Source organism: Notolabrus celidotus, chromosome 12 (assembly GCF_009762535.1).
Source record: "Notolabrus celidotus isolate fNotCel1 chromosome 12, fNotCel1.pri, whole genome shotgun sequence".
Lineage (NCBI taxonomy): Eukaryota > Metazoa > Chordata > Actinopteri > Labriformes > Labridae > Notolabrus > Notolabrus celidotus.
The window spans coordinates 6,651,243-6,673,677 of NC_048283.1; the positions used below are offsets into that span (position 1 = coordinate 6,651,243).

At 41.4% G+C, this 22,435-nt stretch overlaps 1 protein-coding gene across 1 annotated transcript in view; it reads left to right on the forward strand.

Moving 5' to 3' along the window:
- mtmr11 (myotubularin related protein 11) overlaps positions 1 to 21,570 on the forward strand; it is a 48,476-nt gene extending 26,906 nt beyond the window's left edge. Inside the window, exons 5-17 of the mRNA XM_034698599.1 lie at positions 1,788 to 1,927; positions 2,409 to 2,493; positions 6,393 to 6,540; positions 6,952 to 7,039; positions 7,676 to 7,764; positions 8,388 to 8,515; positions 10,737 to 10,815; positions 12,038 to 12,108; positions 14,785 to 14,957; positions 15,290 to 15,460; positions 15,681 to 15,899; positions 17,179 to 17,499; positions 19,423 to 21,570. Coding sequence (XP_034554490.1) covers positions 1,788 to 1,927; positions 2,409 to 2,493; positions 6,393 to 6,540; positions 6,952 to 7,039; positions 7,676 to 7,764; positions 8,388 to 8,515; positions 10,737 to 10,815; positions 12,038 to 12,108; positions 14,785 to 14,957; positions 15,290 to 15,460; positions 15,681 to 15,899; positions 17,179 to 17,499; positions 19,423 to 19,848 — 2,138 coding nt within the window. The 3' untranslated portion in view covers positions 19,849 to 21,570. The remainder of the gene's footprint in view (positions 1 to 1,787; positions 1,928 to 2,408; positions 2,494 to 6,392; positions 6,541 to 6,951; positions 7,040 to 7,675; positions 7,765 to 8,387; positions 8,516 to 10,736; positions 10,816 to 12,037; positions 12,109 to 14,784; positions 14,958 to 15,289; positions 15,461 to 15,680; positions 15,900 to 17,178; positions 17,500 to 19,422) is intronic.
- Positions 21,571 to 22,435: the final 865 nt, after the last annotated feature.

Here is a 22,435-nt window from a genome sequence, read left to right on the forward strand (position 1 = left end):
ACATTTCCCCCCAAAATAATACTCAAGTGAAGTACAGATGCTCAAAAAATGCACTTAAGTACAGTACTGGAGTAAGTTAATGATGTAGATAGAAGTCATCACATCACATAGATTTCACCGAGGTCTTTGGTAAAATTTCAGTTGGATCGCTCACGCTAAGATGAACTTGATAGAGATGTAAAAGGTTTTTCTGGCTGTAATTCTTAAGATTCAAGTTCATTCATTGTGATTGATCTGGCAGCACACACACACAGTTAGTTTCCATGGTAACAGGAATGGAGTTTTAATATCACTGCAAACATTCATTGAGCCACTTTGATGGAAAGCAACAGAGGGGGAAAAACTGTGTTTGTTTAATATTCAATGAATAAAACAAGAGGGTTTGATGAAGATTTCAGAACACTGCATCAGTAATCTGATGTTCTGTGTTATGTCGACAAACTGTTTTTCAACCAAGCAGACAAAATAAACAGTGCAAGCTGAAAATGACTTATCTAACCAAGAAGCTGCTTTTGTTTCAGGGTTTTTACTGGGGATACATTTTGGTTATGCAGATCAATAAGTGACAACATACAGTGAGGTTTGATTTTAACAATCAATCAATCAATCAATCAATCAATCAATCAATCAATCAATCAATCAATCAATCAATCAATCAATCAATCAATCAATCAATCTTTATTTGTATAGCGCCAAATCACAACAAACGCTATCTCAAGACGCTTTTACAAACATAGGAGGTCTAGACCACTCTATGTCAAATTATGAACAGAGACCCAACACCAAGACAGGGTAAGATTCAGTCTTATCTCATCTTAATCCATCATGAGCATCGCACCTTGCAGTATTTAGCAAGTTACAGCGGTGAGGAAAAACGTACTTATAACAGGCAGAAACCTCAAGCAGAACCAGACTCATGTTAGACAGCCATCTACCTTGTCCGAGTTGGGTCTTGAAAGAGAGATAGAGGAGAATAAGAGAGAGAGGGAGCGATGATAGTGATGAGACGAGTAGTAGTCGCTGTTGCTGCTGGAGTCCGGCACGTCCATATCAGCTGGAGTCTGGAACGTCCACAGCAGGAGGACGTCTACGGCAGCTCAGAGGGACCTAAGAGACAGTGGAGCTCAGGGACTCCCTTTCATGATTTTTAAGGATTACAAAAAATTTAGAAATAACGTAAAGGTTCAGTCAGTGTGTAGAAATGGTAATATTCAGCAATATCAAACAGTCAGACTCTGAGCTGAAGTGCTCTCCTACTCACCCCTCCCGTTAGTGAAGCAACAATGGCCTTTAAGGACAAGAAGCTCCTGTGATGCATCATGAGCATGATCTGTGCTGAGGTAGAAACATGGCTTTGCAAGAAGGTTACCTCTCTGAGAGAGGAACGCGACCTCTATAGATATAAAAAGCTCATTCTAAGTTAACTAACAAAAAGATTTTCATACTCAGGTGATTATACATATTATATTCCATTTCTACTAAATGCTGCTAACTACTGCCCACTGTAGCTTTAACACCCACACACGATCCTATGGTTAAAATAGAAACACATCCTCTCAGATCGTGACAAGAGGAGATCATTTGATGGCTTAAAAGAATCAAGTTCCCCTGTACATGTTTTGGATCCCTTGTAAAGTTGAGTCCAGTGGATCCATCGTACTGTAGGTCTAATGTATACACTGTTCGTCTGTAAGTATGTATGTAATCTATACTCTGGGGTTCTTTGGCTCTTGACCTGTTTCTGTGTTGAATCTTTAATCAGACCTCTTTCTCCTCCTGTGCTGCAGTGGGCCCGAACAGGACCAAGCTCATCACACCGAACTCCTCTCTAAAGTTCACGCCTGAGGAGCTGGTGCTTTACTGCAGAGACATGCGAGTCATCTGCTTCCTGTTTGACCGCCTCACTCCTGACCCACAAGTGCTCGAGGTGTGTGTCAGGGTCCAAGTTTATGAATTTGGTTATCTACTTTTGCAAGAATAGGGCTGACACTGGATTACATGACATTTAGTGTGTGCTAACCTCAAAAGGGTGTGTGTAGTTCATCATTTCATCCAATTTTTATACTCTAGCCTTTGAAATCACATTTTAAATGTTGGTTCCGTCATATTTTATGCAGGTTTGGTTTGTCTAGCGTTATCTGCTAAACTCGCCTTCTAGAGATATGTGCTTTGGGTTGGTAAATATTTGCATACTGCTGCATATTTCAGTGTGTGTGTGTGTGTTTTGGCTCAGATTCAAGTCTCTGGTTGCTGTCATAGTGATTATCATTCATATCAGAGCTGAAAGACTCCTGCAGAGAGAAGCTGAGCCTAACCATTGACCGTAGATCAATGCCTTTGCGGTGCATTAATGTTGAAAGCTGATGACCTTTGTCATGTTGATGGGACGCTGTGGTTTCCCTCCTCAGATAACCTACACCATCGCCAAGACCTACCAGCCTCTCAAACCTGGGTCAGTGTTATCTTTCCAGAACGCTGCTCTGGGGAGTGTAGGTGAGTAGATAATGTATGCAGTCTGAATGTATGCTGCTTAATTCACTTCCTGGCACTGATACAAACCCTTATCAGCATGTCTATCTTTATACATCTGAGTGGATATTAGAGATCATAGAAGGATGCCTTGCTGTTTGCTAGACCTGCACCAAACTTTAAATTCTGCAGGTCAAACCAGTTCGTCTTTCAAATCTGAAATATTTTGCATCCTTTCTTTTCAGTCTCACACACACATCCGTCCGTGTGTCTCATGTTCCCCCTGTACTTAGCATTAAGTCACATCACTGTTTTTTTAAATATCTTTTTTAACAGGATGAAGGGTTTGAGTCAGCTGGTGAGCTAAAGTAAGAGACAGCTCAGCGTGTAGCCTCAAAGCCCTGCCACAGAGAGAGCCAGGAAACGCTGACTTTTAACATGAAAGTGCTTTACTCAGTGTTGGAAAGGTTTCAACCATCAAGTGAATTTGTTTCAGAGAAGAGGAGCACTTCGCTCATTACTCAGCTCTGAATTAGACTTCATGAAATGATGAAGGATCATTTTGAGACTTTGTTGTTCGATTTAAAGTTCACAGCTTTCTGTGTTGTTGCTGCTGTGTTACTCTTTGTACAATGACACAGCTAAAATACATAACTGCAGATCAGAATCAGAATCAGAATCAGAAATATTTTATTTATCCCGGGGGGGGGGAAATTCAGTCATTACAGAGCTATTATAAACAGTATGCAAGAAAGTCAAAATATGAATAGAAGAAGGAATAAAATAAGATATAAATACCGATCAAATCAAATCAACTTTATTTATATAGCACTTTACACACAACACAGTTGATCCAAAGTGCTTTACAACAGAAAATGAGGAAAACAAAGAGAAATGAAATAAAAACACACAAATAGAGGAAGAGAGATGGGAAGAAGAGTGGTAAGAGAGCAATATAATTAAAAATGAAATTAACAGTAATAATAACAACAGTAATGACAAGAAATACAATTAACAGTGCAGCGAGTATCTGAGCCAGTGTGGTCAGGAGTAGTTTAAAGCTAATGAATAAAAGTGTGTTTTGAGACGACTTGGAACTGGATGGTTGGGGGAAGAGGCACAGAGGGAGAAGGTCCTGTCCCCATATCTCTTTGTCCTTGCTGTTCAAACAGACAGGAAGTTTTGGTGTTATGATCTGAGAGCTCTGACAGAGTGATACGGAGACAGGAGTTCTGAGATGTAAGTGGGCGCCAAACCATGAAGTGCTTAATATACGAAAAGAAGGATTTTGAAATTAATTCTGTAGCTGACCGGAAGCCAGTGTAGGGAGGCAAGAGTTGGTGTTATGTGGTCTGAAATAAAGATAAAATAAAATAAAGTATATACAGAAGCGCAGAATAGTTAGAATTACCTATGTACAAAAGCACTGGGATATATAATATATAAATTATATATATGACGGACATAATGTGAGTGATTCGTTCCTGCACTCATTATTAAACTTTGTGCAATTAATGCAAAAAGAACATACTGCCAAAGGTAACTTGATGTGCCATAAAAACATCCAAATCACACAAAACTGGCAACTCTACTGTAAATCATACAGACATACAATACCAGTCAAAAGTTAGGACACACCTTTTCATTCAATGTTTTTTATAGATTAATACTGAAGACATCAAAACTATGAAATAATCTGGTTTTGCCATAATATGGATTACAATAGTAGTCAAATAGGGCTATCCATTGTGTACTAACTCTACCTTTGAACAACACAACTGATGGTCTCAAACACATTAAGAAGGCAAGTCATTCTACAAATGAACTCTTGACAAGGCTCATGTTCATTAGAAACCATTCCAGGAGACCACTTCATGAAGCAGACTGAGAGAATACCAAGAGTGTGCAAAGCTGTCATGAAGGAAAAAGGGGGCTACTTTACAGAATCTAAAATATAAAACATATTCTGCTTTGTTTTAGACTTTTTTATTAATTAAATAATTCCATATATGCTCTTTCATAGTTTGGATGCCTTCAGTATTAATCTACAGTGTTTAAAATAGTTAAAATAAATAAAAAACGTTGAATGAGAAGGTGTTTCCAAACTTCTGACTGGTAGTGTATTTCATATTACAGACATATTGCTCACCCTGTTTGGATGTTATCGGTATGGAAACATTTAAAACTCGATGATCTCAAGTGTTCATCAGTAACCACTCACTATCTCACTTCCCTTCAGTGCATGTTTCCCTGTGATGAATATTCACAGAATAACAGCTCCGTGAAAGTGAGAATCAAAAGCCCACATGGATCAGATGCGCAGCGTGAATGCGTTAGATATGTGACGTTCTTGTTTTATGCAGCCTGAAGATTTCTCTCTATTTAGGTTTTTAATATTCTCTCTGTTGCTCTGGGGAGAAAAAGTACTCAACTCTATGATCACTGTTTGCCAACATCTCACGACTTCACCCCGTTTCATCTATTTTTGTTTCTCTTTCGGTCTATTTTGGGTCTCACCATCAGAGTGTGATGTTACAACTCTTGAGACTGGAGAGCATATCAAACAGGAAACATAGATGGAAACTGTAATGAAGCTCACATCCTCTCTGGTTTTCAAGTTTGGAACCCGTCTCTGCTGTGATGACACAATGAAAAATGAAATATTGAAACCATGAGCAGATGTGGAGGAAATCTCCCCACAGAGGTTTTGAGGCGAGAGTGACTCAAACTTTTTAAGGGCTGCTTTTGACAGTGATTGAAAAGCTCCATTTATGAAACATTAAGACGCCGTAATTAAATACAAGAATGTGCTGTCAGAGAGAAAGAACCCACCCCTGGAAACACTAAACATCTCACTGTGCTCCAACGATCACTTCCACTATATAGAGTAATATGAGCCTGCTTTTACAATACATTAAGCTATGTTAAAGCTACGCTAGGCGGACCAGGCTGTGGTGGACTGTCAGCTGTTAGATAAATAATGCAGGCCCACTCTGGAAGAAATCTCTAGATGACCTACAGTTCAACTCTGCTCCACGGGTCAAGTGTGTCTGGCATGTGTGGTCACTGCTCTGCTTTGTGTCTGCAGCATGTGTCACACCGGACGTTGTTACTCTGCAGGAGATTGTGACACATTTTGAGACAAGGGCATACCTCAGATTTGATTCTCACAGTCTTTTATGAGCACGCAATGTTCTCAGAAAAGAACCACAAAGATGTTTTTTATTCACAGCAGTTGGAGTAATTTTAGATTTGTCTGATGTTGCAGGCTAGTAAAATGTGAAAGGAAAAAGCTCAGCTGCGCCGACCTGCTAAATATTTCAATGGACAGCCATTTTTTATTCTGTTTGAAAGTGTTTCAGTACATCTTCTCCTCGCTGTAGACGGCGGATTATTTCCCCAATAAATCAATCATTAATTCGGTTCGTGAAATGTCTGAAGAAGAGGGAGCAGTGCCAGGTACAAGCTCTCACAGTACCAGATCTTTGGATTGCTGAGTTTGTCCTATGAACTGTTGAAAACCTCAAATATATTCTGCTGTCGCTAAACAGTCGATTAAAAAGGCAAAAATAGAAAATCCTCACCTCAAAGCTGGCAGCAGAAGAGAGTTGTTATTGTTTTGAAGAAGTAACATGAGTTTTAAATCAGCTCTTCTCATCATTTATAACCAATACTCAGCTCACATCAGCAGCTTTGTACCACAACAAGCAGGCTGCTGTAGATCCTGATCCTGATCCCTCTATTCAGAGAGAAGGTGAAAGTCTGTATTCACCAATTTCAGCTTCAATATATCCTCGACTACGCATCTGCTCTTTCCTCCACAAGCATCATTGGAGTGATATCTGCACTCTGACACATAATGCTTTATGCCTCATCTTAACAAAAATCCTCAAAGTGTTTTTCTGTCACTTCTCCTCCTCCAGAAATGAAGCAGTTTCTAAGCAACCGTCCAAGAAATGCCCACATGAACTGGTACGAGTCCGTCTCAGACTGGGAACAGGAGCTGGAGAGGTGCGGGGCCACGGGCTGGAGAGTCAGCTCGGTCAACGACCGCTTCGAGATGTCCACCAGGTAAACTCGGTCTTCAGGTGAACTGAAGCAGACACCCCTTTGTGTCAGTTTTTAAAATTGAGTATTGGATGGGTTGTCAGTTTTCTTTTGTATTCTCTTCACAGTTTCACTCCATCCTGTATCTCCTGGTGCAAACAGGAAAAAGCTCAATGTTTGAATGACTCACAGGGGAGTGTAGAGAATATAAGAAAAGATCTGAACAAGGGAACTCTTCAAGAACATGAATGCATTTGAGAATAGTTGTCAAAGCCAAGACTTAAGATCTATAACAAACACAAAGAAAAGCACTCTCTATAGTCAGTTCATATGATCTACAAAAGTTACATGAGTCAGTGTTCTGAAAAAAAAACCCTCATCCTCACCTTTTATCTTCCATCAATAAAACTGAGCATGTTGTCTTTCTCCTTTCAGTCTGCCTCGCTTCATCGTGGTGCCACATAAGGTTTTAGACACTGAGCTGAAGAAAAGCTTCGCCCACTTCAACGAAGGACGAATCCCTGTGAGTGCTCTGAGTATCAAGAAACATATTAATAATGGTCCATTTGGAACTCTAGCAGCCTCAGTCCTGTTAATACGTTTTCATTTTCATAATATTCACCACTCATGTTTTTGAACTCCTGTTTGTAGCTCCTAAAACAAACTGAGGCAAACGTGTACAGTCGTTTGTTGTAAAGGAAAGACTTCTTACTAAACTATTTCAGAGAGTAGTCAATTAAAGATTCTGAGGATCAAAACACATTCTCAAATTTAGACCTCACTGTGCTGCAATAGAACAAACCCATTTAATATAAAATCAGACAATGTAATACAGATGTAATACAGCAAATAACATCCAAAACTTCACTTCAAGGTTTGAGAGAGAAGAGCTGATTTTCAAAAGGAGTGTCAGAACTTGAGAAAAACAAAAGTGTGTGTGTATTCTCAAAATGAGCACTTACTATTCCCAAGTGTGTTTTATGTGCTATAACAGAAAGGAAATCTCGACTGCAGTCAGCGTATAGATATGTTTCTCCTTCTCATTATCATTCCTGTGAAACAAATTACAAGATGAGCACAGATGTGGTGCGGGCCTCCGGGGATATTATCGCCGTGGAACGTGTTATTAAAGAGGATGAAACTGTGTTTTGTGTCGCAGCGCTGGAGTTGGCGACACCCCCGAGGCAGTGATCTGCTGCGGATGGCGAGCTTCCAGAACAACATCTACCATGAGAAAGATGATATCAGGTGTGTGTGTGTGATGTTTTTCAAAGGGGTTTTAATGCGTACCTGTCTTTTTATGTATGCATCAACATGTAAATGTGTTTCAGGATCATTGAGCTGAACTGCTTGACGTGGCTTTGATCGTAAATATGACAAAGCAAATCATGGGTTGACAAATAATAGCATTTATGTCATCACTTTAAGCTGCTGGATAAACCATTAAAACACATCCAACTGCTTGTTTGAATAAAGATATATTGCTGCTGCTGCTGCTACAACAAAGGCTTACCATCTCTGATTGTGTGTATACCGTCAAACAGTGAGAATAATCAAAGTTTCATTTTGGATTTGAATTTGTTGCATCTTTTTCTGTCACACTCATTAATAAATCCAAGCTACCAGTTTGCTCACAGATTGTTCATAATCTGCTCAGCTTGAGACTGTTGTGGGAAGTCTGTTTCTACTGCTAACAAAGAAGAGACAGCCATTTATCTATGCAAGTGAGCCCCTCAGTCAGATTTGTAATGATGTTGTCAGGAAGTGGCTGCATTGTTTGTGAGATGACACAGGAAACCAAATAAAGCTAATATTAGCCTTCACTCAAAAGGAAGCTGAAGGTTGCTAAATAAGCTCCTGCTGTTCTGCAGAAACCTGGAGATGATCCTGTTTGGCTGCCAGTCGTCTCTGTGCGTTGTGGTGGAGCTGGGTGAAGAGCTGCCTTCACCTGCAGATATCCAGCTGGCACACAGCCGCCTGCGTGCTCTCTGTTTGGGAGGTGGGAACAAAAACTGCACCACATCCACCACACAAGACCGATATGTATTTACACCTGGCACAAAAACAAACTAGAGCGTTGTTTAGAATTGTGTTAAACAAAGCATCCATATCTTTCACTACCAGTGGAGTCTACTGGTTATGAAAACCTTGATTATGTTGTTCATCTTGTTTGAAGGGGTTAGACTCAATCGGCAACCTCCGGTCTCAAACTATGAAGCCCATACGGAAGTGTTATGAACTGGGGTTAAATAAGTGAGGCCAGTGATAGGTTCTTTAGACCTGCACTCTCTCTAGAAAGAGGCAGGAAGAGACTCCGGAAATCTGAGTGTTTGGGGAAAGTGACCCTGCTTCTCATTCTGGTTTCACTGTAAACATTTTCCTATTGAGTGTATGGTCTCAATCACTTGTTTCAAATTATATTGAATCAACTGATATGACTGTGACACTCACATCAATCTGTCACGTATCACACATACACACTTTACTCCGGACACAACTGTTCCCGCTACTGCTTAGCTTTGCCTACTAGCTCGCGAGCATGGAGCCATTCCTAAATCAGTTCACATTGTCAAGTGATGCTAAGCCCAAGCTAGCTAAATTAAGAAAATATGACGACAGGTATATAGAGTTTGGTTTTATTGAGAACAGTGATGGGAGACCAAAATGCGTCATGTGTCTTCAGATGCTAGCGAACGAAGCTATGAAGCCAGCCAAGCTAAAGCGACATCTGATCACCCGGACAAAACTAAAGACTTTTTCCAGCGAAAGACGAGGAATACATCCGCTAGAAAACACAGACATTCAGTGTTTTCTGTTTATCACTATGGATCAGGTCTGAAGTATTTAGATTGATACGTTTTATAATACAAATAGTTCCAAGGGCATCTAAGAGTGCAAATGGTATTAAGCATGTGCTTAATCTATGTGACAATTATGAGGGAGTTCTTGGAAAATGTTCTCACCTGTAAGGGGTCCCTGGCCCCAAAAAGTTTGAGAACCCCTGCTTTACAATGTCTTCTCATGGTGTTGTTGTAATGAAGACAGCCTAAAGACTCATCAGTCTATGTATATGAAAATAAAAAATGATTCAAACCTGGTTTGCTATCCAAATTAGCATCCAGGTCAGTATCACAGTAACTGTAGTTATGGATAGGTTTGTGCTCACCGTCAGAATAGATGATGCCTGTGAGTGTGTTAACCCCTTGCTCAACTCCAGTTCCCATTTTTCCACATATGGTCATTTTTCATTCATACAAAACACTTAAAAACTAACTGCGACAGCCAAAACCTCACACTTGTGGTTTCAATCTGGCAGTCTTCAAACCAATAAACAATCACTGGCCTCAACAGAAACCTTTCCTTTTGTTTTATTACCTCTATTATTTTTTGGTCATTTAAACCAACAAGGGCCTCAGAATTTTCTCCAACAATCTTTTTCACATTCGATAGAATTCTGAAACACCTCATTTCTGGACTAGGATTGTTTTTAGTTGTCACCACAGAAAGGGCCTGTGTCAGAGGGTCTTTATAACTGTTTTTGTCGTGTACGCACACACAGCACATTCCACGGTTGAGTAAACAGAGACGACAGATATACTCACGGTCGTCTACAAACATGGGCCCTGGAACTGAAATGCTGACCTTTCTCACTAACACGCGCCCTCTCTCTGACTCTCACTCGCTCTCTCACACCAACAATGTGTAAAGGTCAGTGATTATCTCAGTTCACACATTCGTCAGCTCTGTGTTTAATCTTTTGTGGGTGAGAGCTTCACAGCTCAGAGGACTGTCGTGTTAAAAACAACCAGTCATATGTGTTTGGTCGGCTTACTGGCAGTGGCCTTTGAATCTTTAAAACAACCAGACATCCGACGCAGACTTTGAGAAGTGATTTAAAAATGAATCCCTCGAAGAGAAGATGAAATACACATTTGAATACGAGTTGTTTGTTTACTACACAGGTTTTGAAAATGCCTGGAAGACATGCTTATTATTCAAACTTGTTCCTGTGAATAAATGATAAACTGGGAAGAATATTCTTACTACATGATGTTAGCTTCAGCGTCTTATGATAAGCGCTGTTAAAACTGGTGAGCTTCAGATCAGACCATACCTCATAGCTGTGTCTGCAGCTGTGTTCCAGTTTAACCTCCATGCCAGTTGATATTCACAGATAAAATGTCTAAACATGATCGTGTTTTTCCTCTTTTGACTTCTAGATATCTCCACATCTGTGTCTGTGCCTGATGACAAATGGTTATCTACTCTGGAAAGCACACACTGGCTAGACTACACAAGGTAACCGCTCTGATAGGCCTGGCTGGCATATGGCTTTTCAATTCTTCAACTTGTGCTCTCCAACTTGCGGAGGAATTTCAAAACTATGATCTCAACTGTGAAAGTTTGAAGAAATAAAATGGTGGTGATGGAAGCACAAGGTTTCTATTGAATCCAATTACAAAGCTCTAAGATTTCAGGTAACCTTGGGTCAGTGTAAAGTACTATATATACAGCTGTGCTCATAAGTTTACATACCCTGGGAAAATATAGTATTTCTTGGGTAGTTTCTGTTGTCATTATGACATAAAAAGAGTAAACACAGTTGTTTGATAAAAAATTTGATTCACCAAACCACTAACCATGAGTGAAAATATTTTATTTTCTCTTATCTATCATTCATATTCTCTGGAAAATGGCCAAAAAAATCACAAATTCTGCCAGGGTATGTAAACTTATGAGCACAGCTGTATATACTGTATATAATATATAATATATAATTCATCATCCCTAATGGGAATAACTTTAAAAAGTTCCCTTTGATACTGAGGTAGTTTTGCTTGGGCTGTTTATTTACTGATTTATTTGTATGATACATTTAGCATTACTTGATGGCAAAGTCCTAATATTTGTGCAATCATGTATTTGTATTTACCAATATACTTAAACATATTTGAAATAGACATCACACCATATTGAATGAAAACAATTCAAAATTCATCTTTCTGTACCTCTGGAAAATACCTGAATGCCTCAGAAAGAGAGACAAAGAGACACATATGTTCTGAAGATTTTCATGGCTGCAAATAAGAAAGCTATAACAAGAGGCCAGGAAGAACCCTCCCACCGTTAAACTACTTAAAAACCTTATTAACTCTGTTTGCAGTATGGAAAAAATGACTTTGATCTTCGCCTTCAAAAGGAGAAGGAGGATAAACTGTGGGAAAAATGGGATGGCTATAACCACAAAGACTCTTAACTTTTCCTGTTGTCTAAATGTTTTTGTTGTGTACTGTACCTGTCTACAATACTTAAGTTTCACTTCATTTTTTACTGATTGTAGTGTTATGTCCTGGTCCTCGCTTGTTTGGTGTTATATGTTCATGTATCTCTCTCTCTCTCTCTCTCTCTCTCTCTCTCTCTCTCTCTCTCTCTCTCTCTCTCTCTCTCTCTCTCTCTCTCTCTCTCTCTCTCTCTCTCTCTCTCTCTCTCTCTCTCTCTCTCTCTCTCTCTCTCTCTCCAGGTCTTGTCTGAGGAAAGCGTCAGAGGTAGCTTGCCTGCTACGCGGCGGTCACCTGACTGTGGCACTGCAAGGTGAGTCATGTGACCCAGACCCCGGCTCGTATTATTCAGCCCATTCATTATTCATGGCTCCTCCCTCTCATTAAACCCACATTAGGGCTTGCCCTGCAGTAGCCGTGTACATGCAACAAGCACACTCCACTGAGCCCACATGCACAGAGTCAAAAGGCCTCTGATCAGCATGCTTTACAGACACGTCTACACCTGGCTGCAGCTGTTGTGTTTGCATTGTAGAGGACAAGATAAGCTCCATTTCAGAAAGGATTTCACACAGTGTTAACATCACTTGTGCATTTCTGAATCAGTAGCTCCTGGATTATACCTCTGGATCAGGACTCGATTTTCATTTCTTGCTTGGTTTAGAGCTTTGGTTTGAGGATGCTCACAAACTGTTAGAGTGTTGCTGAGTCAAAGTTCCTCCTTGTGAGCACAGGGGTCACCTTAAAGTGCCTGTGTGTGCATAGTGAAGTTGCTGACTGTTGATTGTTGTGAAGTAGAGGTGTCAGTGATCACCACCTGGCAGAAAGTTGTATCAGGTGGTGGTGATGTAGCCGGACAGGCCAGGTAAACCCAAACATGCAGTGAGGGTGACCTCAGGCTGGGTTCACACCAGGTTTTTATATTCTAATTCAAACAGTGGTGATAAAGTGGGTAAAGCAGATATAATAGCTTTCTCCTGCACATCAGCAGCTAGCAGGGACAGCATTAGTAATCTTGCTGAGTTAAGCACTTAGAGTCCAGGTGCCAAATTTAGAGGTGCAATAAGAGAAAGATCTGTCTTGACTGAATGGACTTCAGTCAACAAACTGTTGCGTTTGAAGTTTTGCTTCCAGATGCCTTTAATCTCCCTCTACTAACTCAAGCAGCCTTAAGAGTTTTCAAACTCAAACAGCATCTGTAGTGTTTCACAAAGTCTCAGTTAAGGCTAGCGTTGGTAGTCATGGAAAACTAGCATGAATTTGAGCTCCTCCAAAATGACGTCCCCCCTCACATGCACAACGCCACTGATTCACGACTGATTCAAAACCGGTCCTCAGCACATAGTTTGTGTTTTGCACTACGTCAAACATTATCATAGTGAAAGTTAAAAACACAAACAAACATGAAATGTACGCGCAGGAGGCGGGCAGAACGGCAGGACGGGATTTGATTGGTTTCATCATTTGGCTCCTGAAGGCAGGGATTGGTTGGTGTTTTTCCAGGTTTACTCCGGCTGTAGATGGCGGCTGTTTTTCACTCTCTTATAAGAACACATTATGTCTTGATGGCTGCACGGTGGTGCAGTGGGTAGCGCTGTTGCCTCACAGCTAGAAGGGTCCTGGTTCAAATCCCCGGCTGGGCAGGTGCCTCTCTGTGTGGAGTTTGCATGTTCTCCCCGTGCATGCGTGGGTTCTCTCCGGGTAATCCGGCTTCCTCCCACAGTCCAAAAACATGCTTACCAGGTTGATTGATCACTCTAAATTACCCGTAGGCGTGAGTGTGTGCGTGAATGGTTGTCTGTCCCTCTGTGTTAGCCCTGTGATAGGTTGGCGACCTGTTCAGGGTGTACCCTGCCTTCCGGCCGAAGCCAGCTGGGATAGGCTCCAGCCCCCCGTGATCCCTAACGGGACAAGCAGTCAAGATAGTGGATGGATGGATTATGTATTGATTGCCACCGGGACATAAAGATCAATTTAACCAGTACAACAAAAAGTGTATCTAAATCTGACTCCGTCTCCCCAGCTTTAACAGGACTTAAATTAGACCTCTGGCTTATTACTAGCTGATTGGCTGTGTCTTTATTTTGACTCCTGCAGTAATCATTGCTTAGACTACCAACTATTGATAACAGTAAATAGTTTAGTTTCCATCTAAGTAGTATTCTTGAATGTGTCTGACAGTGAAATAAAAAAAGGGATGATTCTAAAAGATTCATGTTCCTTACTCTTGTGTCTGATTTTGCAGACAGTAGGCCTTTGTTGACTTATTATCATCGGGTCTGGCAGCCTGTGGTGCGTTCACAAACAAACTCACAGACAGACAGACTCAACACTGCATCAGTCAAACAATGACTGTGTTCAGCTCAGGATGTTTACTACTGGCTGCTGCTGTTTGACTTTCTCTCTGCAGCTGTAAGTGACTAACAACACGCCTGTTTAGCTGAGAGGATCATATATCAGGAGGGCTCCAAGTCTCCTCGGTGCCGCAGATCTGTTGCTGGCCGGATCAGCACAAAATACCCCACTGCAGTAATGAGTCACTACAGTAGCCCAAGAAAACTTTGTCTCAGTGTGCCTCTCCCTCTTTCTCCTCTTGTTTTGTCTGGCACCGAGTCTTCATCTTTGTCAGCTTGTTTTTTATCTGCAGGTCTGTCTCAACAACATAATTTATCACTCTCCCTCTCTCTCTGTTCTCTCTGCAGTCAAAGATAATAAGCCCTCAGCATGAATAAAAGCAGAATTAAATGGAGGTTGTAAATTAACAGACCGGGGTTCCAAATTAGTGCCCTAAAATTGAAAACCATTTCAGCTCCATACTCAATTAAAGTGCCGGTCTCCTCATGATATTAAAGTCCCTCATCATGTTTTTATAAGAGGTGTGAGAACCCTTCAGAGACTCCAAAACAACAACATCTTCTGCAGTTTGATGCAGAACAGATCAAGTGCCACAGAAGTGTAATCATGTTCTTCTTTTCTCTTGACCTCACAGAGGCTGACGACCGGGACATGGGCTGCGTGATTTCCAGCCTGGTGCAGGTGATGTGCGACCCCCACTGTCGGACCCAGCATGGTTTCCAGAGTCTGGTGCAGAAGGAGTGGATCATGGCTGGCCACCGCTTCTACAGCCGCATCAACTATCACAGGGACAACGACAAGGAGGAGGTGAGAGGACAAACAGCAGACCCTCAGGTCCTTTAACTCTCCATCAAAATATGACCACTTTAAATTGTTTAAAGAGGTCATCAGTCCAGGTTTGAAAGCGGGTCCCTGACTCTTACTCTTTGGCTCCAGCATTGTAAAACACCCTTGAACAGAGTCAGTGCCACATATTAAACACTGTTTAAAACCCACTCCTAAAGGCACCATGTTTTATTTCCTTGTGCTCAGCCTTCGCCTCAGTTTATTGTTTTATTTTATGGCATTGTTTTTTATGTGTACCTGTATAGCTGTATAACAAAAATACCTTGTTGCTCTCTCACTAACTTCCCCTCCAGGCTCCAGTCTTCCTGCTCTTCCTGGACTGTGTTTGGCAGCTGCTGTCCCAGTACCCCTCTCGCTTCCAGCTGACAGACGACTTCCTGTTGGCCTTGCACGACAGCGTCCACCTGCCACTCTTCTCCAGCTTCCTGGCCAACTGCCAGCGAGAGAGATGCAAACGCTCCCAGGTAACGCTCACCTGGGAGGGGACTTGGCATCTCCTGCCTCATTATAGGAGTGTGAAGGGGCTAAATGCTTCCCTGGGAAATGTATGATTACAGTAAAATAATGTATAATCACAGGTAGTTAGAAGAGCCTGGCACAGTGACTTTTTAATACATTTCAAAGTCATCACAGTATAACACGGTGTTAAAGAGTAAGAATCTGAATACATGATCCTCTTTACAGAACCTTGGTCAGTCCTACACACCTGTCAATGGCTGGAGAGATGCTCTTCATCCTGACTCTTCTTCTGATCCGTCTGACCCCCCTCTCCCCTCCGTGTGGGACTGGGCCCTGCAGTACAGCAAGTCCAGACAAGATCGCTTCACCCAACCCGTCCCCCCAATCCCTCCACTGCAACCGCTGCTCAATGGCAACCTCAACACCAACCCAGACACTCACAGGGTAAGGCTGCCGGCTTTCTGATGGTGTAACGCGCCCTCTAGTGGCCATGCAGGGAAGCTGAGTGCAGAAAGACTCTAATGCTTTATGTTCATTTCTTTGCAGATTTAGATTTAGAATAGATCATTTTAGTAGTAAACAAACTGATTGATTTTGCACTTCGTTGATATGTGTGTTTAGTATTTACTGTTTAAATTGTTTCTCTACAGATAATCTTTTCTGATGAATTTAAAAACTACAAATCGAATCAGTACAAGACCAAATTTAGCAGAAGTTTGTAAATCTGTTGCAGCTATTAAATAAGATGAATATATTCATCATAGAACATAAAGTACTCTGGCAGATGTAGTCACTGGTTTATTATGTGATGTCCTGCCTGAGCTGAGCTGACATCTTTCAGTGCCTCAAATGTAAACAGCAGGCCACTGCACCCTCTACTGGTTATTATAAGACATGCAGTCTAAATGTAGTCCTCATGGACAGGTTGTTCATTATAGGTGTTTATCGACCGCAGGAACTTTAACCAGGAACTAGGGACTTTACCCCGGAACTATGTGCGTTTCGACCGAAGGAACCAGGGTCTAAATTTAGTTCAGGGGTAGATAATATCCCCCTGAAAAGCCCCTACTTGGTGGGTAACACTTTTCAAAGGTCCCAGGACAGGACCTGCAATGCTAAACATGTCTGATTGGTAGATTGCCTGCAGTGTTTTTATTCAGCCTGCCGTCCACAATAACATCACACACATCTGTGATTCACTTGATTTCTCTCTTTCATTTGTTCTATCTTTTGTGTATGTGTGTGTACTTTTCTCAAAAGAAGAAGCTGTGATTCTCTTGATTTGGCAGCTTTGTAACAGTAGTCTTCTCTAAACCCACGGCGAATGCGTCTCTCCAGGTGTTAAGGTTTTAAAAGTGACCCTGTGAACTGGAGACCTTCAGCTGAACGTGGCAGTGTTTGTGGAGTTCACACAGACGGAGTTCCTGGGAATGCATCCTAGTTTAGTTTTTTATTAAGATTTCAAAATATCCTCATCAGATATTTAATGATCGTCTAAAGATGTTTATGAGGGATGCATCCAGCTGAAAGTCTCCAGTTAACAGGGTTGCGGTTTAAAAGGATACCTTCAGTCAAAACTCATTACACATGTTGGCCCAGGACTGTACAGGAGAAGACTTAACCTTGTAACGATGACTAAACTCATAACTTAAGTCGTCAGGTCACTTTTGCAGGCTTCTGTGAATCATGGATTTGACTGTCACCACCTTTGTCTCCCTACCAGCTCGCTGACACCATCCCTGGCTCGGTCTTCCTCCTCTCTCGAGGAACCTTCTCCTGCCCCGCTAACCTGCTTCCCTGGCGCAGCAGCAGCGGCTCAGGCGTTTACAAGAAGAGCCACCGGAGAGCGGCATCCTCTGAGAACGTGCCCGGTCTGGAGAGGCTGCTGAAAGCTTGGGCCCTCACTGACATTCCTCAAGGTTTCACTTCCACCTCCGGACCTCAAGGACCACTTGACCCATATGAACCTCTGCTGCCCCTCCTCATGGGGCCCTGCATGGGTCTGTGGAGGGAGTGCTATCTCCGAGGGGCGCTCCATGCACAGGTATGCTCAAAGGGTTGTGTAGGAAGTTTGGAAAGAGAAACGCAAATAAATTCAACACAATATCCTCTATCGGAAATGTAACGTGGAACATGTTCTTTTGTTAGTTGCCTTTTGGAATTCCAGGATGTTTTAGATCTGGCATTGGCCGGGTAAATCTTAAAGGTCTCTAGAGATGAAGAAAACTAGATGTGCTGTATTTCTGGAGTAAAAAATCCCCTTGTTATGTAACCTGTCCCTCCTCTTTTAGCACTTCAGACCTGTGAACATGTACCCTGGTTTTGGGATGAGAGGCCGAATGTGGATAGTCCTTTTTTGGTGGTCTTGTCAAACCCTTTTGAGCCACTGGCTTGGAAATTGGGGCATGTGTTAAATAATAGTTTATTACATCAGAAAGCCTGTTAGACTTCAGTGATCCCTGGCTGTAGCAGACATTAAAGACACATCAGAGAGCTTGACATTTCAACTGGGTGTCATGTTCTGTATGTGAAACTCACAGCAGGCACACGAATGTGGTTTAAAGCATTAAAAAGCAGAGGAAGAATACTAGGATTCGTTCTAATTGGTGTGTCTGACCTACAACAACAGTTGAAGCTATGAACCTCAAATTAAAAAATAAAAAATATTTGACATACACTACCAGTCAAAAGTTTTAATTATTTGAAACACTTTAGATTAATACTGAAGGCATCAACGCTATAAAAGAACATATATGGAATTATTTAATTAACAGAAAAGTGTTAAACAAAGCAGAATATGTTTTATATTTTAGATTCTGTATAGTAGCCCTCTTTTTCCTTCATGACAGCTTTGCACACTCTTGGTATTCTCTCAGTCTGCTTCATGAAGTGGTCTCCTGGAATGGTTTCTGATTAACATGAGCCTTGTCAAGAGTTCATTTGTAGAATGACTTGCCTTCTTAATGTGTTTGAGACCATCAGTTGTGTTGTTCAGAGGTAGGGTTAGTACACAATGGATGGCCCTATTTGACTATGGTTGTAATCCAGATTATGGCAAAACCAGATTATTTCATAATTTTGATGTCTTCAGTATTAATCTACAATGTGGACAATAATTAAAATAAATGAAAACCATTGAATAAGAGGGTGTGTCCAAACTTTTGACTGGTAGTGTATATTATTCACACTGTATGCACATTCACATTTTAGCCCCTGAATCATGTCATCATGTCACCTTGTTGTCAACAAACATTGAGTTTCTACCTCTTCCTGAGAGATGGTGAAATCCTTTTATAGGTAGTGAAACACCAGGATGTGATTTAAGGACAGACACATACTGAGTATCTAGTCTATATGCATCAGACAGGCAGCACTGATCATCATTAGCTGTGTAATTCTGCTGTGTCTAAGTGTGGATGTGTCACTGGGTACATCATGTGGGCGACATCCTCCACTCATGATTTATTTTGGTCCTCCACACTTCCGGTCGGCGTCACAGATCGTCTTTGTTTGGCCTTGTTATGTTTTTACGTTGCTTCCTCACACACTGTGACATCTTTTCCATGTGCAGATTTAATCTGAGCTGTCCAAGAGCTGACGATGTCTGTGCAGCAGTATGTCTGTAGTGTCCCCATGGTGATGTTCAGAGCACTGGAGGCCTGTGTGGGTGGATGCAGTTGTCTATTTTAGATGAGCTGCAGAGGAACTGCTGAAGCACTGACTCAGGTTACAGTGCAGAGAGAAAAAGATACAATCTGTGTTGTTATGAAAGTGTTTCCCCATCAGTTTCAATCCATTAATCAGCCCCTCACCCCAAAACATCCCTCTTTCCTTCATATGAACTTTGAGGCACTGAAACAAGACATCCATTCATTTTGAAATCCCTAAATATCTGTACCCAGAGTCCTCTGCATTTTAAAATAAGCTCCAGTCAGACTGAGATGTGTTCATGTTTTCTCCTTTTTAGGCATTCTCCCACCCAATCTCTGCAAACCACCTCCACCCTGTGGAGCGACTCGCCCGGGAGGTGCAGCAGCTCAAAGACAAAATAGCAGAAGTCTCCACAGGCTCGGATTCAAACCCCACCATCAAGATAAGAGATCCTCGGCGGACCGACACCAACCTAAACCAAAACACCAACAATGGCACCTTCCTCTTCCCTGCACAGAGGCCTCAGAGCGCGACCATGCCCAGATCAGCACCCCCTATTACCTCCATCAACTACCACACCTCCAGAGGCACTCCGCCCTCCTCGGCTCCTCCATCAAGCAACAAGCACACCTTCCTGTTCGGGCACACTTCAGTAACAGAGGCCCGAGCCGACCAGCGCTACTACCCAACACCCAACAACGCCAAGCTGCCTAAGAACAACGGGTCCTCGATCTCATCCTGAGGTCTGCTCCTCTTCCTAACTGCTCTGATACAAACCGCTCCACCCTTTAATCTGGGTACTGTAACACCACCTGCCTGCACAGAATGATCCCTCACTGGTGTACTGAGGAGAGTTTCATATCAAACTATGTGATTGACTACAAGGTGTTAAAAAAACAGTGTAAAGGAATAAGTGCAAGAGCTCTGGACTCTGAAACGTATCGCCTGTACTGTAATAAAAATGTGACAACTGTTTTGTATATTTGTAAAGAAAACCAGTGTTCAATATACCGCTGATGAGATACTTCAAAAACATAAAGGGCTGTAGATGCTTAATAATGTAAACCAACGACACTTATGGTATCTTTAAATGCAGTAGACTCCTTTTAGAAACAGCATGTCACCCTTTAAGATGGAAAGAAAGTGTCTAACTTCTTTTTTAGCTTCTTATCCGGAGCAGGACCGAGATAACGGCGTGATAACGTGGATCTTAAGAGCGCTCTGACAGAAAACACGGCCGTGGATGGACACATATCTGCTCTGACCTCTGTGCTCATCAGGAAGCTTATCTCCAGAAGGCTTTGTCTTACCTACCAGCTCTTAAGTATTTATTATGTCACGCTAATGTGCAAACAAACACATTCATTTCTTGTTTTTGTATTGAAGCTTCTTGAAAAAGTAGAATTGTGTTATGAAAAGGATAGTTTTTGGAAAAGCGTCATTTTTTAACTCCCGGCTCTGTGACCAGTGGCTTTATTTTGGAATTTAGGGCATGAGAGCTATTTTGGTACTGCTCTCATATCTCTGCACTCTCATGCATGATGGGAGCAGAGAGAGGCCTATATTCACTTCAGTTCTGAGTTACGTTAGCCTGCTTGGGTCTGAATGTGTTGGAATGATCATTTCAGGGTTTTAGTATTATAATCTTATCTAAACTTTTTTCTCTTTTTTCAAGTATTCTTGACCACCATTGGTCAGTTTTTGATGTCGTACATGTAGATAAATGCGGTTTCTGAAATGTTTCTGACCAAATTTAGTATTATTCTGAGAACTTCCATGTTATTTATGATGGAAAGATACATGATTGATCTGCACCTTGTGAAGGTATCAGTGTTGAAAGCAAAGGGAAGCTTATTTTTCCTTTCATCTCTTTTTTTCCCTCCCCTGCTGGCACTGTGTTAGTATGCAGCCTGCATTTAGGTCAAGGACTTGGAAGTGTCTGACTGAAACACAGAGAGGAAAAAACTGTTCCTGCGCCTTTAAATCCAAACAGGTTGCTGTTGGCACGACGTGGGTGTCGAGGGGATGAACTGGCATGTTTCCCTTACAGATGAAACTGCACCGCTGTTTTAGTTTTTCTGAATGTTTAGTTGGAGGGATAAGTTGTCAGATGTAGAACTGATGCAGACCTTCTCTTATGTCAAAAGGTACCTCACTTGATAGCACTATGAATTATTCATTGTTGTAAATATTCATTACATCAATATCAAGGCACATTGATATCAGAGCTTTCCAGTTGTGATGCCAATGCATTTGTCTAACTTCCATGGAAAAAAAACACACACCATATCATCTTTGTCCTGTTAGATCGAGAACCTAATTTGACCCTCCTCTGCACCCATCCATCTGTTATTGTATTATTTAATGTTTTTGGTACGAACATTGCTTCATTTGCCAGATGTACATATTTTTTGTATCAGCATGTTTTGATTCCTGATAAATAAAAAGTGTTATTAATTCATAATCTCTTTCCTGTGTGCATCATCTAAAATCAGAAGACTCTTCTCAAACACAGCCCACAAACTTTATTTTTTAACAAAATAAATATATACATATGATCTGGGACACTTAAAAAGTAGCATGGCACTGTACAGTACAATTAAAATCCAGCGGTTCTGCATGATATGTACAGTTAGAGTAAAACAATCGAAGAATCGTGTGCAAAACGCTCAAAACTTTCACAATAAAATGTACAAATGTCGCTGCTGAACAAGAAACGCTTCATATACAAAAGATCTACTGCACAGTTAACTCGTGTAAAGCTCTCAACGTTATGTTCAGTAGAATGAAATGTCGTTAGAAAACCTGCATGCTGTTAAAAATATGAATGCAGTGTTTTTCTGGATCGATGATTTACAATGATGACTACAACATAAAGAGACCTCTCTCTTCCTCACGTGTGTTAAATAACGTGCAGTCTTCAAACAGAAATATTCCATCAGTGGTTTCCTTTCTGATACGTAGATCTGAGTATTGGCTGATACTGAGTTCCCCTCTGATATCAGTGTGATAAAATATAAAACTTTAACCAGCTGAGCCTGTGTTTTTAGGATCTGATGGTCTCAATACACTGAAGGAATCTTAACTTTAAAAACAAGCTGAGCTGAACGCAGCAGCTCAGCTCTCGGCCCCTTGTTCAGTCCTAAAGAGCATCATCAAAACACTGACTTTAAACGTGAAGCTGCTTTATTCTTAATTTCTTTAACTCCAAACAAAAAAATACACCAGTCATTGATGTGATGGAAAAACACTGCTGACATGTTGCTGGCTTTGCCTTAAGTCACATCCTGTTAGCAGCACACTGCTGTCATTCGCTATCATGATAAAGC